Genomic DNA, 15106 nt, shown 5'->3' on the forward strand with positions numbered 1-15106 from the left:
TTCGGCCTGGCCCGCCCACGGCTCCCAACGGTCCCGGGGGAGATGACGTCACTTCCGGGCGGGGTGCCGGGGCGGTGAGAAGGAAGAAAATGGCGGCAGCACCGGTTTCGCTGTCGGGCAGGTTCAAGGGGTCCGTCAGGGGACTGGGGAGGGCGGAAAATGGGGTTGGACGCGGTGCGGAAATGGAATGTGTGTTATTATTAAGCATGGATTAATGGCTTCCCCAGGCTTAATCAGGGTCATTAAGCCGCAGTTTCGGGTCGTCCCTAAGCAGCAGGCTTCATGACTTTGGCAGGCTCGCTGCAACCCCCCCTCCCCCCCAGACAAACAAACAAACAAACAAACCCAAAAACAAAAAAACGTTGCCCACACGAAGAGAAAAAGCTGGGAAGCCTTGTAGTCTCAGAGTGGGGCAGGAGGGCTGCTTGAAGCTGGAGCCCTGCTCTGCCAGGATGCTGCAGGGCTTCCTGGCTGTTTCTCTGCTGGCTGGTAAATGTTTTGCAGTGAGCCTCCCATTTTTCGCGGACCCCATCCAAAACCCAATTTCTGTGGAAATTGCACAGTCTCAATTTTGGTAGTCCACTTACGGACTAAGCAAGGTGGATCTAATTAGCTAGCTAGCTCATGCTGTATCCGTCTAGGTAGCTAGCTTGTGCTGTATTGATCAATGTAGATTGATGGGCAGGGTAGATTTGCACCTTACAGACTAACCAAGGTAGAGGTAGCTTGGGCTGTATCTGGCTATTCATCTATGTAGTTAGATAGGCACGGTAGATTTGAGATGGAGATTAGAGATAGCAAGCTAGCTAGCCTGGGCCATCTCTGGCTCTGTCTCTGGTTAGGCAGAGTAGATTTGCACCTTTTAGACTAGATAGATAGGTCTGCGATAGTTAGTCCATGAGGTGCAAATCTACCTTACCTACCTACCTACATACATATGCTTTTCTGAGCAGAAGCTCACTTAGAAGATGTGAAAGGAAGTGCAGAAGATCAGGGTGTAGGTAGGAGGGGGGTCTGAAGCAGGGAAAGGGGGCGGTGCTGGATAAGAGGCAAACAAACATTAATACATCCATAGGAATAAAGGAGTCACAGAAGCTAATCTAGATAGTGGGAATGTGTGGCAAGCACACATTCCTCTGGAATTCATTGTTGTATTTGCCAAAGGTGAATACAATGAAAAGCTAAGCTCGAGCTCATTTTGGAGAGGGAGGGAGGACTTCCAAGTTTGGCACTTTTTGGCACTTAGAAAAAGCAACTGTTAGGTGTCCTTTTAAGAGTGGGCACTTCTTAGAGAAAATGACTACCGTAGGGACATTAATTCTGTTAATATGAGTAAACAATGCTTTGCTCTTTTTCTTTCTAGATCATTTGCATATTTTACAATTAAAGATAGACTACCCCAGATCTTAACCAGAGTTATTGATACTTTACATCGACATAAAAATGAATTCTTTGAAAAACATGGGGAGGTAAGAATAGTGTTGTCTTTTTACCGCTGTCTTACTGAGAGCTTTCTAAACACAGTTTTCTTCTCTGCTTTCCTTTTATTCCCATTCTCTCCTCTTTTTTTTTTTTTATTCCACAGTTTACCCATGTAGCCTCTTAATTCTTTTTCCTTCTGCCTACACATTCCTGGCTGCTGCTGCTTTCCTTTTGTCTATTTCATTTTTTTCTTGCCACTTATGAACCTTTCTGTGGTCTTTCTTCTGTGACTTTATTGATTTCTCCTGTCCACATGTTCATCTTGGGTCTTGGGTGGGTAGCCAACATTTTAAGCTGCTGTTGTCCCCCCATTGAACCATCCACTTGATTGAACAGAATAGTTACTATCTGAAGGAGAAGTTCCGAGCTGAAAATGGAGGTGAATAGCCTTCATGCTGTATAGTCCTCTTTTACATGTGTATGAAACATCTTGGTATTTCCGATACGGAATGAAAGCTTTGGTGAGCATTACTTGAACTACTTTAGTGCAAAATCCTTAGAGCTTGTAACAGTTATGACTACTAAGATTTAATTAATTTTTCTTTCTAGCAATGTTGAGCTGGCATAAAGTACATGGCTTTCCAAAAAAAAGTGTGTTCAAAATGGAGACATTTATGTTCTGTTCGATTTCAGAAAGGTGTTGAGGCAGAGAAGAGGGCTATATCTTTCCTCTCTAAATTACGGAATGAATTGCAAACGGACAAACCAATGATCCCTTTGAATGATGAGCTCCCTGATACTCCAATATGGAACCAGTACCTAGAATATCAAAGAAATGTATCAAATGGAAATGGACAGCCAAGCTGGTTTCAGTCCCCTTGGCTATATGTAGAATGTTACATGTACCGTAGAATTCATGAAGCACTAATTCATAAGTAAGTATTATGGAAGTCTTACTTCTGTTTTATTACAGTATTAATCTATATGTGGTTCTTATTTGTTGTCTGTGTGAATATGGTCAGAGGAGAAAAAGGGATAATAGTTGAGGCTTAAGGTAGAATTTTGTTCCATCTTAAATGCACACCGTTTTCCCATCTCTCTTCTTCTGCCTCCTCAAGACAGTTGGACATTTTATTCCTCTTTTTCATGCTTAAGATACTGGAGTATACGTTAAGTTAGTCTCTCATTTCCTCCAGTTAGTGTCGTCTATTCTGCTGTGCTGCAGAGCAGTTTATTTCCATGGTTTCTGCAAAATAGTACAGCTTGATATGAAAGTTATTAATGCTTCCTAGAGACTTACTAGCTGAAAAGGTAGATCTGTTTAGCAGAATTTAGAACTGTGATCTGCTTTCTGGATCTTCCGTTAATTTCAGTGCTAGACTACTTAGCATGGTATTTTAGCAACATTTCCACCCCTTAGTTTAATTTCAACTGTAACCACTCTTGTGAAGGAAATGTAAGATTGACCCCATATTTTCTTCTGTACATCCCACTAAAAAGTTAAACCAATTTCAGGTAAAAAAGTCTAACATCTAAAATTTTGAGTTTATATTGGCTCTTTGCATTCTGGATAGCTGCTTCTTCCATGGCCTTTAGAGGAGGAGTGGTAGGAACTAAAAGAGGAAAATGATGGTGAGAGTAGAATTAGTTTGTTACAGATTTTAATATCCTTTCCCTCTAATATTTTTAGGTATGACATTTCTCACAAGACTCCAGAAATCTTTTCCATTTACTTGCAGTAGGACTCTGGCATTTTTAAAAATATTACCCTGCATATAAAAATATTTGCCTGCTTTGTATACATAGTTTTAAGCTATATTCTGGAGAACTCTGACCAAGAAAAGGTGCCTAAAATGAGTGTGTGATTTCAAGTTTACTGTGTGTAAGAAACCTTCTAAAACTTTTCTTTTCAAGTTACAAAAAGATTTCTGGAAGTCAGGTAGGGGTAAAATGTCCTGGACAAATTTTCCAAACTAAAAAATCCCTTAGTACATTTAGTTATTCAAAGAATGTACTATTCAGTGTAATCTGTCCCCACAGGAAATGTACAGAACATGTTAACGATCTGTCAGGGAAAATCTGTAACAATGCAGTAGCCTTGGAAGATCTCTTTTTCCCCCCCCCCCCCCCCAATTATTGTATTGTGATTTACTTAGAATATTGAGTCATTTGTCAAAAGGAATACTATGTTGCAGGAAGTGAGAAATTTAAAAATTCTTGTTTCAGTTTAACAAAAGACAAATACTATAGTGCACTAATTTTCAAATGTTTTGGTTGAAAATTTCAAGAACAATATCTATCTATTGAAGGGTTTTAGATTTCTTTATGGTCAAACAAAACCGGGGGGGGGGAAATGTGGGGCAGGGCATGGTTGGGCAACCAGAGGTTCGGTCCTCCACAGAGACGCTCTGGTAGCCTGCCAGAGCATCTGTGTGGCTGGCCCTTGCCCCCTCCGCATCTGCCTGGCACCCCTGCTGCATCATGCGGGCACGGCCTGGCTGGCAGGGTGCTGCGCACTTTCTCAGAGCTCTGGCTGCTTGGGCTGAGTGGTGCTGAGCCCCAAGTGACAGCTGCAGCACCCCTGAGCTTTGAGACAGTGCGTGGTGTGCTGCAGAGCTGGGCCACATCCTTGTGGTGTGGCAGCATGGGTGCCAGGCAGCCAGGGCTGAGCTCTGCTGCCCCGTGCCATGCAGGAGACTGTGCCATGAGGCCCTAAGCAGCCCCCACCACCACTGCTGCTGCTGGTAAGCTGTGGATAGTGCAGGGGGCTGGAGCTGGGTGGGGGAGCAATTAGGAACCTGGAGTCCACTGGGAAATTCCTGAATTATATCCAGCCTTCTGATCACTCTTCTGTTCGTTCTCCTGCTTGTCTCCAACCTCTGGAAGACGGGAGACAGAGCAGGGGGTTGGAGATGTTCCCCTGCTCATCGCCAGCCTCCTGAGGCGAGCACGGGAATAAGCCGGAGGCTGGAGACAGCAGGGGAAAGTCTCCAGGGGCCCATCTCCAGCCTCCTGCTCATTCCCCTGCTTGTGTCCAGCCTCCCAAGCCTGGAGACAAGCCCCTGAAGATGAGCTGGAGACTTCCCCTGCTGTTTCTAGCCTCTGGAGCCTGGAGAGGAGCAGTGGAATAAGCATGGGGCTGGAGACCAGCGTGGGGGTTGGAGGGGAGCTGTAGCCCCTGGGGGTGGAGGGGTGGGACCCTGCAGGCAAGGTAGTCTGTGTGCTGTGTGGCGGGGCTCTGCCCTGTGTGGGACAGGGGACTCACCCCTCCTAAGCAGCCCCCACACCCACAGTCCCCCCCCACACCTACCCACACAGACCCACATCCCCCCATCACACACCCACCATGTGATAAGGGAACCAAAAACAAACATTAAAACATAGATATTTAGGATTTATTTTATGATGATGCCAGAGACACTGGTAGGCTTCCAAATTGCTTTAACAGTGTAAATATAGCAATAAAACAGTGCCCATCTGATCTCTCTCTCTGTCTCTCTCTCTGTCTCTCTCGGTATTTTAAAAAGTTCATTTGGGATGCTGCTTCAGCAGTCTAGCTGACACAAGGGGTAGTGTCCCCAGATAGTAAGTGGCTGGGCCTCAGAAGCTCCTGAGGGCAAGTAGCCCTGAGCTGCTGGTCAGGGCAGGTTTTTATACTGCTGGGGCCAGTATGTCTTGTTAACTACAGAAGGTCAGATTTAGAATTTTAGTTTTAACTTGGGTTGTAATTTCAGAATGTCTTCTGTGGGGGAAGAAATTGGAAATTAAATTCTTTATACTTACATATTTGTTTTCTCTCCTTATTTTAGTCCACCTATTGATGACTTTGATCCGTTTATGGAAGCAAAGATTCAAAGTTTTTTTGAAGCCCAACAGGCTATTATTGCTGTATGCACTTACTTGCAGGAACTCCTTAAAAACATAGAGGACCTAAATGAAAATCAACTTAAGGAGGAATTTTTTAAGCTGTTGCAGGTAAATGTGCTGATTTATTGAAAAGGTTTTTAAAACTAATTTTTATCCTTCATTAGTAATGCAGCCTTTTTATTCCAAAACTTCCTAGTATTTATAGCTCTGTCTCTCTCTGTTGTGTTTAGAGTCCATATATTTACTGAACCTAACTGTAACAAATCCAAGATAAAGATGAGAGAAGGGTTTTTCTTTTTCCCCCTTCCATCTCATACTTGTTCTGTCTTTGGAAATAGAGAGCATTATTTTGTTTACCTTCCCAGAAATCATCCCTTCCTTGAAATCTGTTTTTTAATAGAACCCTCAACATAGGATCTGGGGGGATGAGGGCATTCTATGCTCTAAAACAGTATCTTTACAACATGAAGACCTTCGTTAGTATCTGGTTTCAGTAAGATTTAGCATGTGTACTTTTTTTTTTTTCTTTTCAGGTTTCATTGTGGGGAAATAGGTGTGACCTTTCCATTTCAGCTGGTGAAGACAACTCTCAGAAATCCAACCTTCTGCAGTCCTTAAATGATTTTAAATCTTTCATCTTGGTGGATGACATGGAAAACCTTTGGTCACTGCTTTTAAATTCCAAGAAAAGGACAACCACCAAAGAATCTATTACAAGAGTTGACATAATCCTGGATAATGCTGGTTTTGAACTTATAACTGATCTAGTACTGGCTAACTTCTTGTCGTCATCAAAGTTAGCTACTGAAGTCCATTTCCATGGAAAATATATTCCATGGTTTGTATCGGATACCACAAAGCATGATTTTAACTGGACTCTTAAGCAACTGCAGTCAGCTAATCATATGTGGATGTCTAGATGTGGGATGAATTGGGAGGGGAATTTAAAAAAAGGTGTTTGGGTTTACCATGATCACATGTTTTGGACTCTGCCACATGAATTTTCTAGTATGGCTCAGGTTGCTCCTGACTTGTATGCTGAACTGCAGAAATCAAGTGTAATTATTTTTAAAGGTGATCTGAACTATAGGAAACTAACAGGAGATAGAAAATGGGAGTTTACAGTTCCATTTCATCAAGCCTTGAACAAATTTCATCCTGCACCTCTCTGCAGCATAAGAACTCTAAAAGCTGAAATTCAGGTTGGTCTGAAACCTGGGCAAGGTGAACAACTTGCAACTTCTGAATCTGAATGGATGATCAATGGAAAATATGGAATAATTCAATTTGATGCATCTGTGTGATTGTTGTGCAGTTCATAAACTATCCAAAGGTTGATAGGTAGCTTTTTAAATTGCGCTGTTTCAGAGACAGCTACATGGGTATTGACTATTTCTACTGGTCAGGTTTGGCTTTAAAAAATCAGTGGTTTTCAGTTTACCTATTATGCGTCTTTTGCAAAGTAGCTTGCTATCGTTTTACGAAGGATACGGATGTGCAACAGTTCTTTCTTGCTAACAGATTATTAAAATGTAGATTATTTATCTTACAAAATGTCAGCAGAAAATCTCGAAGATATGAATGTGGCTTCATTTGTTTACAAAAGTTCTTTGTTATTCAGTAAAGATCTTTGAATGCAGGTCTGCTGTAGGGAGAGGCTTCACCTTGTGCTACTCTAGCAGCCTTGGCCAGCATTTTTAATTGCTATGCATTGCATGGAAATGCATGTTTTTTGGAATGCATGAAACTAATTTCTGGGGTTTCTGCATCATTGCAGCCGGGGTCTTATTTTAAAGCTGTTGAAATTGAGTTGTCTCTTACAAATAACATTTTACATAAAACTGATAACCATTTCTTATGTTTTGTGTCTGCAAATAGTTCTGTTTGTTGGCTTTACCATAATGAAAGCTTGGTTTAGTCGGCAGTGGATTAAGGGAGGATCCTTTGGTGGGAGACATTACATCCTACGAAGAAGACATAAATGAGGCAGAACCATAAGACTCAGGTGAGTGTTACTAGACAGCTGTTTGCCTGGAACGTGAGGCCTGCCCCATTTGTTATGAAGAGCAGACTTGGAAATGGGGGAAGAAAGAGTCTGTGTTCGAGTATGGAGGGAATTGTTTATCTGATTCCGTGATTGTGTGCAAGCAAGCATCTTGATAAATTCACTCAGTATTTTAGTGTTGATCCATTCTTGTATTACAGATGTTGCATGTAGTAATGTCTGATTCCTTCCATTTTAAGATCCTGATTTATCATGACTGTCAAACTTAACTATTTCAGCTGGAATTGTACTTGCTGTATCTGCTTCAACTTTTTCAGAAATTTTCAGCAAAATTTTTCAAGGTGTGTTAGAAACAGGTTAAAGAGAGATTTTTTTCCCCCACTTAATAAAATCTTTACATTTTCTGGAGAATCTGTAATGTCTCCATGGTTTGGAGCAAGGACTTGATCTTTGATAAAGGGGGTTGCTTTGGTATGAGTGTCTTGAATCTTGCTGTCTCTTGGTACTGTTTGGGTAAGTTTTTTCCAAGTTACGAACCTTGAGAAAAAATGTTTCTGCATGCTGAGAGGTTGCTTGGGGGCTGCCAGGTAATTTATCTAAAGATTCTATCTGTCCTGGACGTGCTGCAGCCTGGGATTGCTGGGTTGCTATTCCTGTAGTCTCTTCTTGGCAGATGGAGCTGCTGTTCTAGGAATGGTAACTGTGCACAAGGAGAATTTCCTCTCTTTATGCTGCTGGTGTTTGGAGTGAAGAGGAGACAGTGGCAGAGGACTTTCTGGAATGCCGAGGAAGTGGAACAGTTATATAGGGATTGAGACATGGACCTGCATGTGCGTGTGCAAGTGAGGAAGGATTGGGACAAGAACAAACTGGTAGGGTCAGTGACAGAAAGGACAGAGCAAGAAGAAGAAAGTGTGTCTTTTAAGGTTTGTAATCTCTACACTGTCCTTAAAATTTGAAATAGGACATGAAAATCCTGTAGTGTCATAGAGCATTGAAACCTACTGATCAGTTGTGAATTACCATGTTGAAGTGTGACAGTGATACTGTGGATCAGAATGTTCAAACTTGTCATTCACATAATCATTCGCAATGACTGTCATGGGATTTTGGTTTTTGCAGGTAATTAAAAAAGAAAAAAATTTGAAGGAATCCTAAAATTGTAAACTTCAGTATTCAGAATTTTTAAGATTTGAGAGAAGGATGGTCTAGAAGTTAAGGTACTAGCCCAGACATAGGAAATCGGGTTGAAAATTTCTGGCACAGATTCTTCTGTGCAGCTGGGTTGATATTTAAATTTCCTAGCTGTAAATTGGGGGTGGACGTAGTTCTTCCTTATCTCTCAGGTGCTACGAGACATTTGTTATACTGGTCCAAAAAGTAGGGGGTGCACAATTATGGGGATTGTAATGAGTGGTGTCTTGCATCGAATTAAGTTCATGTATAACATTCTTTTACCGGTTTGTGCAAATGCAATGTGATGTGGGCTTTAATGATGGCAGCCCAGAAACCTACTCCATTCATTGTTACTGGTTAGTGTTCTTCAGTGTCTTAGTTTAGTTGGATTTACAAGGAAAACTAAAACAATCCGTATAAGTTCTGTCATAAATAAAAAGGGACCTAGGAAGGAAGAAGTTGGGCTGCCATACACTGAAGATGTGATGGAAGTTGAGGATAATGTAGGAATAGTCCAAATAGTGAATTAATACCTTGTCTGAGTCTTCAGTAAGGATGAAGACAATGGTAGAGTACAAATTAGGAATGAGGTTTCTGTAATAAAGCTTGCTCTGCCTGGGTTGGAAGCAAAGCATAAATTGTGGACTGTGATTAAATACAGGGCTCAAGAGAATATCTATCCCAAAGTATTTGAGGAACTGGTATGCCCTAGAGTGCCCTTCGGACATCGCGTTTCAACTAATATGTCAATTTGGAACTAGTACCCTGACTGGAGAACAGTAAATATATGTATAGTCAAAAAAGGGATGTAGACATTTAAAGGCACATTCGTTTGACTTCAGTATCCTGCAGGGTCTTAGAACCAATAATATTATTCTTCAGGAAAGAAGAATCAAGGATATGGAGGTAAACAAAGAAGGGACAAAAACACAACATGGGTTTATCTAAAGAAAGTTTTTGCATCAGATTAATCCAATATCCTCAGACAAAGGACAATGCAGTGAACCCAGTCGAGTTTTAAACTAAGTATTACATGCTGCCCTGCCCTAAGTTATTAGCTAACCTGAAGAAGTTTGCAGTTAATATCATAATTACAAGGTGGATAAGTCCTTGTCATGATCTCTTTTAGCAAGGTTATATTAAAAAAATGAGCTATCACAAGGCAAAGAGGCTAGTAGTAGTGGTGTTCTTTAGGGATCAGTCTTTGAACCAGTTCTTTTTATTTTCATTAGACCTTGATGCAGGAGCTAGATAAGTCTATGTGATATGTGCACATAATATTAAGCTGTAGTTATTGCCAATCTTAAGAAGAATTAGATTGCTGCAGAGGAAGACTTGGATAAACCCTATAGAGCTGAGTAGTAAATACTGTTATGAATGTCAGTAGTGTGAAGTCCAAAGTCACGCAGTTAGGAACAAATAGGAAGAACTTTTGTCTGGAGGCCACATAGGATGAGAGGGAGCTGGGTGTACCAGTTAATACTAGAAAGACATGAGCTGTCAGTATAACATGGCTGTTGAAAGGGTAAATGCAGTTCCAGCATGCATTAGGCATAGGATCTTTATCGGAGAAAGTTACCTTGTCAAGTGGTATAAATAGTTATTAGTAAGACCCCTACTTAGAATATTATATATGCTCATATGTCTTGCATTTAAAAAAGCTGAATTTTACACTGAGCAAGGAAGGATACCAGGAATAAAAGCAAAATAGAAAGCTGATAGTGTAAGAGGAAATTATTAACTTGATTTGTGTCAGCTTAGCCAAGCTAAGAGGTAGGGAGGGGATAAGATTACTTTCCTTTTTTTAAATAAAAGTCCTGAGCAGGATGTAGGGAAGGAACAAATTATTTAACTTTAAAGAACAAAACAGTAGGTTCTGGATATTGGCATAGTCCTTTCCCCTGACAATTAGGGCAAATTGAGAACTAGGCAAACCCCCCCCCCCCCCAAAAACAACAAACCAACCCCCCCCCCCCCCAAAAAAAAAAACAACAAAAAAAACCCCAAACCAAACCAAACAAATGAAAAACCAAGCAGGTTGTATAATTACAAGAAACAGCTTTGATACAGCTTAATGTAATTTTGAAAGGCTTTAAATAAAGTGCTGCAGGCAACAAAGAATATAGGTTTGTTGTTGTGTTTTATTATAATGCAGCAGCACAATAAACATCAGAGCAAAAAAACCCCTCAAACACTCGTCTTATGAAAACAGCATAAACAACAGCAACATACACAACTCCCTGAGAGAACTATGAAACAGCAGAACAGGGAAGACAGTTTTAAAAAGCAAAACAAGCACATGGTCTCATGCAACTGATATCTTGGCTTTTCTGTGAACAGTTCCTTTCTCAACCACATCGTTTTATCTGATAAAAATAGCCAAAGTCTTCATAGAGATTTGCTTCCACAAATTGGCAAAGTGGGTTTAGAGCTTTACATGCGTCACTTGCTGAGGTGGATAGTCAGGTATCCTCTCTGTCAATAACCTTTTGTGTCCATGTCTCCTCCTGAAGTATACATCCATACATCTTCATCAGTTGGTGTCCTCCAGTAGGCCAGGTCCTTATTATGGGAAATCGAGTAGGTAAATTCTTAATATGTGTTCTCCTGACACAGCCAATCTGCATCCTTGTTTGTGCCACCTAGTCCTTGGTCTTTATTTGTAACACAATGAACACAAATCCTGCCCAGCAAAAAAAAGTTAGCGATGGTACCTTGTTTTATGTTTTTCCAGGCTTTGTTGAGCATATGTTTTTATTGTTGTTGGGTTTTTTGCCGTTTTATTGTCACTATTTATGAACTGGTGTCTTAATTCTCTGTATAGTGTGGGCTTGGTAGTGTTCCTTAAGTTTTTAAATGACTGGCTACATGGCTGAATAGTTGGGACGGAAGTGGGGAGCAGAGAGGGGGAATCCTTCTGAGTCTTAGGAGGATTACCTTGGTGGGTAATTGATTGCTTCGGCAAATGGAAGGAAGTTGTATCATTGTTCATATTATGGTCTCTCAGCTAGTCTAGGAAAGTTTCTGTCAGTAATCTACAAGTTTGTTTCCTCTGTAAGTGACTGGTTTTGTTGCTTTTGCCAACAAGTAGCTACTGTTTCATAGTTTGTATGGTTGGAAGGGACCTGAGCAGGTCATCAAGTCCAACACCCTGACATGGCAGGAAAAGAGTACTGGGGTCAAACGACCCCGGCAAGGTGTTCATTTAGCCTCCTCTTAAAGACCCCCAGGGTAGGAGCCAGCACCACTTCGCTTGGAAGTTGGTTCCAGCTCGTAGCCGCCCTGTTTGTGAAGTAGTGCCTCCTGCTGTCTAGTGTAAATATAGCCTCTGTCAGCTTGTGACAGTTATTTCTTGTCACTCCTGGGAGTGCTCGGGAGAACAGGGACTACCCCAATGCCTGTTGGTCCCCCCTGACTAGTTTGTAAATGGCCACTAGATCCCCCCTCAGCCTTCTCTTATGGAGGTTGAACAGGTTCAGGTCCCGTAGCTTCTCCTTGTAGGGCCTGCCCTGCTGACCCCTGATCATGCGGGTGGCCCTCTTCTGGACCCTCTCCATGCTGTCCACATCCCTCCTGAAGTGCAGCGCCCAGAACTGGACTCAGTACTCCAACTGCGGCCTGACCAGTGCCGCATAGAGGGGGATGATCACCTCCTTGGACCTGCTCGAGATGCATCTGTGGACGCATGACAAGGTGTGGTTGGCCTTCCTGACCGCGTCCCCACACTGTCGGCCCATGCTCATTTTGGCATCAATAATGACTCCAAGATGACTTTCTGCCTCTGCACTGACAAGAAGGGAGTTCCCCAGCCTGTAGGTATGCTGCTGGTTCTTCCTCCTCAGGTGCAGTACCTTGCACTTGTCAGTGTTGAAACCTATCCTGTTCTCATCCGCCCACCCTTGTAACCTGTCTAGGTCCGATTGCAGCCTGTTCCTCCTTTCTAGCGTGCCCACTTCCCCCCATATCTTAGTGTTGTCTGCGAATTTGAACAAGGTGCTTTTTACCCCCTCGTCCAAGTTGCTGATGAGGATGTTGAATAGTGCAGGTCTGAGGACTGAGCCCTGGGGGACCCCACTGCCCACATCCCTCCTGGTTTGTCTGTCCCTGCCATGTTACAGGCTTCTAGCCTGGTCAGTCTGTTCTTTGCCTTTTTAAAGCTGCTGTTTGTCCTATTTTTAAGGTCAGTGATCTATCTGGAACAGCTGTATAGTAAATGCCATGTCTCGTATGTATTGCATATGTTTTCAGTCTTGTGTGCTTTAAGAATGTCTGGTAGAACAGGTAGGATGTAAGGTAGCAGTTCAGTTCTTGGCAGCGAATAAGTGGTGCCTCCTTTTCCCCTATCTTGTCATTTTAGAGGTGATGCCATTGCATTCCTTCCTTCAAGAAAGCCATCCTTTTGTTGGATGAAAGTGCTTGTTGTGCAGGTGCTGAGCTATGTGTTTTGCTTCTTCCTTGGTCCAGATGTGGGAATTTTTCTAGCTCTTGAATTTCCAAACCACAGTGACAAAGCTATCTTGGCATCTGCAGCCTTGCCTGTTCTCTGCTGTTTTGTCTCATGCCTGCTGAAAACTTCAGTCTGTCTTGGCAGCACGCTTAGTATTTTATAATCCACTTGTACCTGGCTGGAGGGTCTTGTTTATACCCTCAGGGTCAAAGCTGAGTCAACAAAGAATTTTTCCCCTAGATCACATGGGCCAAGGACTGCTTTGCTCGGGAGCACTGGGGCATAGTCCCTGTACTAGGATCATCTGAGCCTGTATTAACTTAAGGGCAGTGCCACTTAATTTATCATTTCTGTTTATTGCCTGTGGGATGTAGTTGTGTGTGTGTTTTCGTGCTTTTTTTTCCCGCTTTGAGGCTGTGAGCTGTGTGTTGGGGGGAAATATATAGATTCCCTTATTCGTTATAAAAATTCAAATGACAGAAGATGAAGCAGAAGAAAATTGCTTTAGTTTTACTCAGGACTTCTGGGCTGTTAAAAGATGCAAGTAATATTTTAAGACAAATGGATAACAAGCATTCAGAAAAAGGATTTCTGTAAACACTGAAAGGCAGAAGTATATCCTTATACCATTTTGGTTTTGTTTTTATTTGAATTGAGGATTTTTCAGGTCTCTTTCAACAGACAAACCTGCTTCACTAGAGTGCAACCTAGAAGGGTCATAGTCCTTTGAGTCTTATCAACTCTAAATCCTCTATTATATATATAATTTCCCCCCAACACAGAGAAAGATAGAGTCCCGAGTAGAACTTAAGCAATTTTCTTCTGCCTCACCTTCTGTCATCTGAATGTTTATAATGAATAAGGGAATTTATCCATCTCCAAGGTATAAGAAGTCAATTCCATTTTTTAAAACAAGTGTTCTAAGTCAGACTTCTTCATTTTTCTTGAAGGCTTTGTTGTGAGAAGTAAGAATGGCCACTCTAGATCAAGGTTCAGTTTGTTGCGACTTTATGCATCTTCTGGAAATCACTAGATTAGAATATCATTTATAAAAACTTCCTCAAATATGAGAATAAAGTATAATATAACATCTTCTTAAAATGTCTTGCTGCTGGAGTATGGGATTTTTTCTGTAACTTATGATATACTTGAATTTCCTTTCTGTCAAAACATATATGTAGCAATGTCTTTTAAAATTTATTCATGGTTCTTTTAATAAACTCTATCTAACTTTCGACCAAAACTCTTAACTTTAGCATTTTAAATGGTTGCAAAACCAAAATGTTATGTAGGCTAAAAGATTTTAACTGAAAATTGGATTTTAGGATACAGCCTTGAAAACAAGTAGTATTACTTTAAAGCTGATCCACACTGGATAAATTTTGTCTTATTTTCTTTCTGTACCAAACCTTGTCCCATTTGGCAATACTTTATCTCTAGAATTGTTTCACTTTGTTATTTAAGATGCAAAGAATTCTGGAAATGTATACACAGGAATGTATATTTTAAGTTTTAATGTTAATACAGCTTGTATTTAACATAATGAAGGCTGTCTTTCAGTATCCCTGAGACTTTTTCTAGTGCAAGCTTGTGTTTATGCCTTCCCTCTTTGTCACAGAATAAAATAGTAACTTTCAAATTCTTGGAGGAGGGGGAGAGAGAGTTCTTCACTTTCTGTACCTGCAAAAAGCAGTGCATGGTTTGGGATCTCCCTGTCATCTTTTGGTGAAAATTAATGCAATGAAATTGAGTATGCTATGGAGAAACTCAACTCTCCTTTTTTGTTCTATGTATAACTTTCAAACAGTCGCATTTCCTGTCACTGGTTTCTGAGCTCTACTATACTTAATTTAAATTAAGAAATGTAAAGAAGAAATACTAATCTTGATTTGTCTCCTGTATTTTGCTTGCCATAATATGTTCTTTCTATAGTTTTTAACAAGGCTGGATTTCCACTTTTGAAAGATGCCTTTTTGCTTGAATACTATATACTTGCCATTTAACCTCACTTGGCCAGATATTATTCCACCTATTTGGCCTGTATGTGGACATAGTTGCCTAAGTCTGATTCTAGTCTATGTTGCTTAAGGCTCTGAAAAACTGTTAATACAGAGGGTCCATGGATACTCTTCTTTATCACTGCTTTTTTTGGTGACTCAATTTTATGAGTTGGGTGACAGTGTATTACA

At 41.2% G+C, this 15106-nt stretch overlaps 1 protein-coding gene across 4 annotated transcripts in view; it reads left to right on the plus strand.

Moving 5' to 3' along the window:
• The first annotated feature begins 4 nt into the window (after positions 1-4).
• Positions 5-15106, plus strand: part of ARMT1 (acidic residue methyltransferase 1) — a 30820-nt gene continuing 15718 nt past the window's right edge. For 2 of the 4 annotated variants that reach the window (XR_009455381.1, XR_009455382.1), the window contains exons 1-5: positions 5-130; positions 1364-1469; positions 2116-2357; positions 5232-5397; positions 5823-7294. Coding sequence is in view for 1 of the 4 variants with exons in the window: in XM_059714105.1 (XP_059570088.1) it covers positions 90-130; positions 1364-1469; positions 2116-2357; positions 5232-5397; positions 5823-6593 (1326 nt within the window). In the remaining 3 variants the exon portion in view is untranslated. Of the gene's footprint in view, positions 131-1363; positions 1470-2115; positions 2358-5231; positions 5398-5822; positions 14882-15106 lie in introns of those variants that run through there. The other 2 variants (XR_009455383.1, XM_059714105.1) reach the window with 2 other exon arrangements.

Source organism: Alligator mississippiensis, chromosome 1, assembly GCF_030867095.1.
Source record: "Alligator mississippiensis isolate rAllMis1 chromosome 1, rAllMis1, whole genome shotgun sequence".
In the NCBI taxonomy this organism is placed as follows: Eukaryota; Metazoa; Chordata; order Crocodylia; family Alligatoridae; genus Alligator; species Alligator mississippiensis.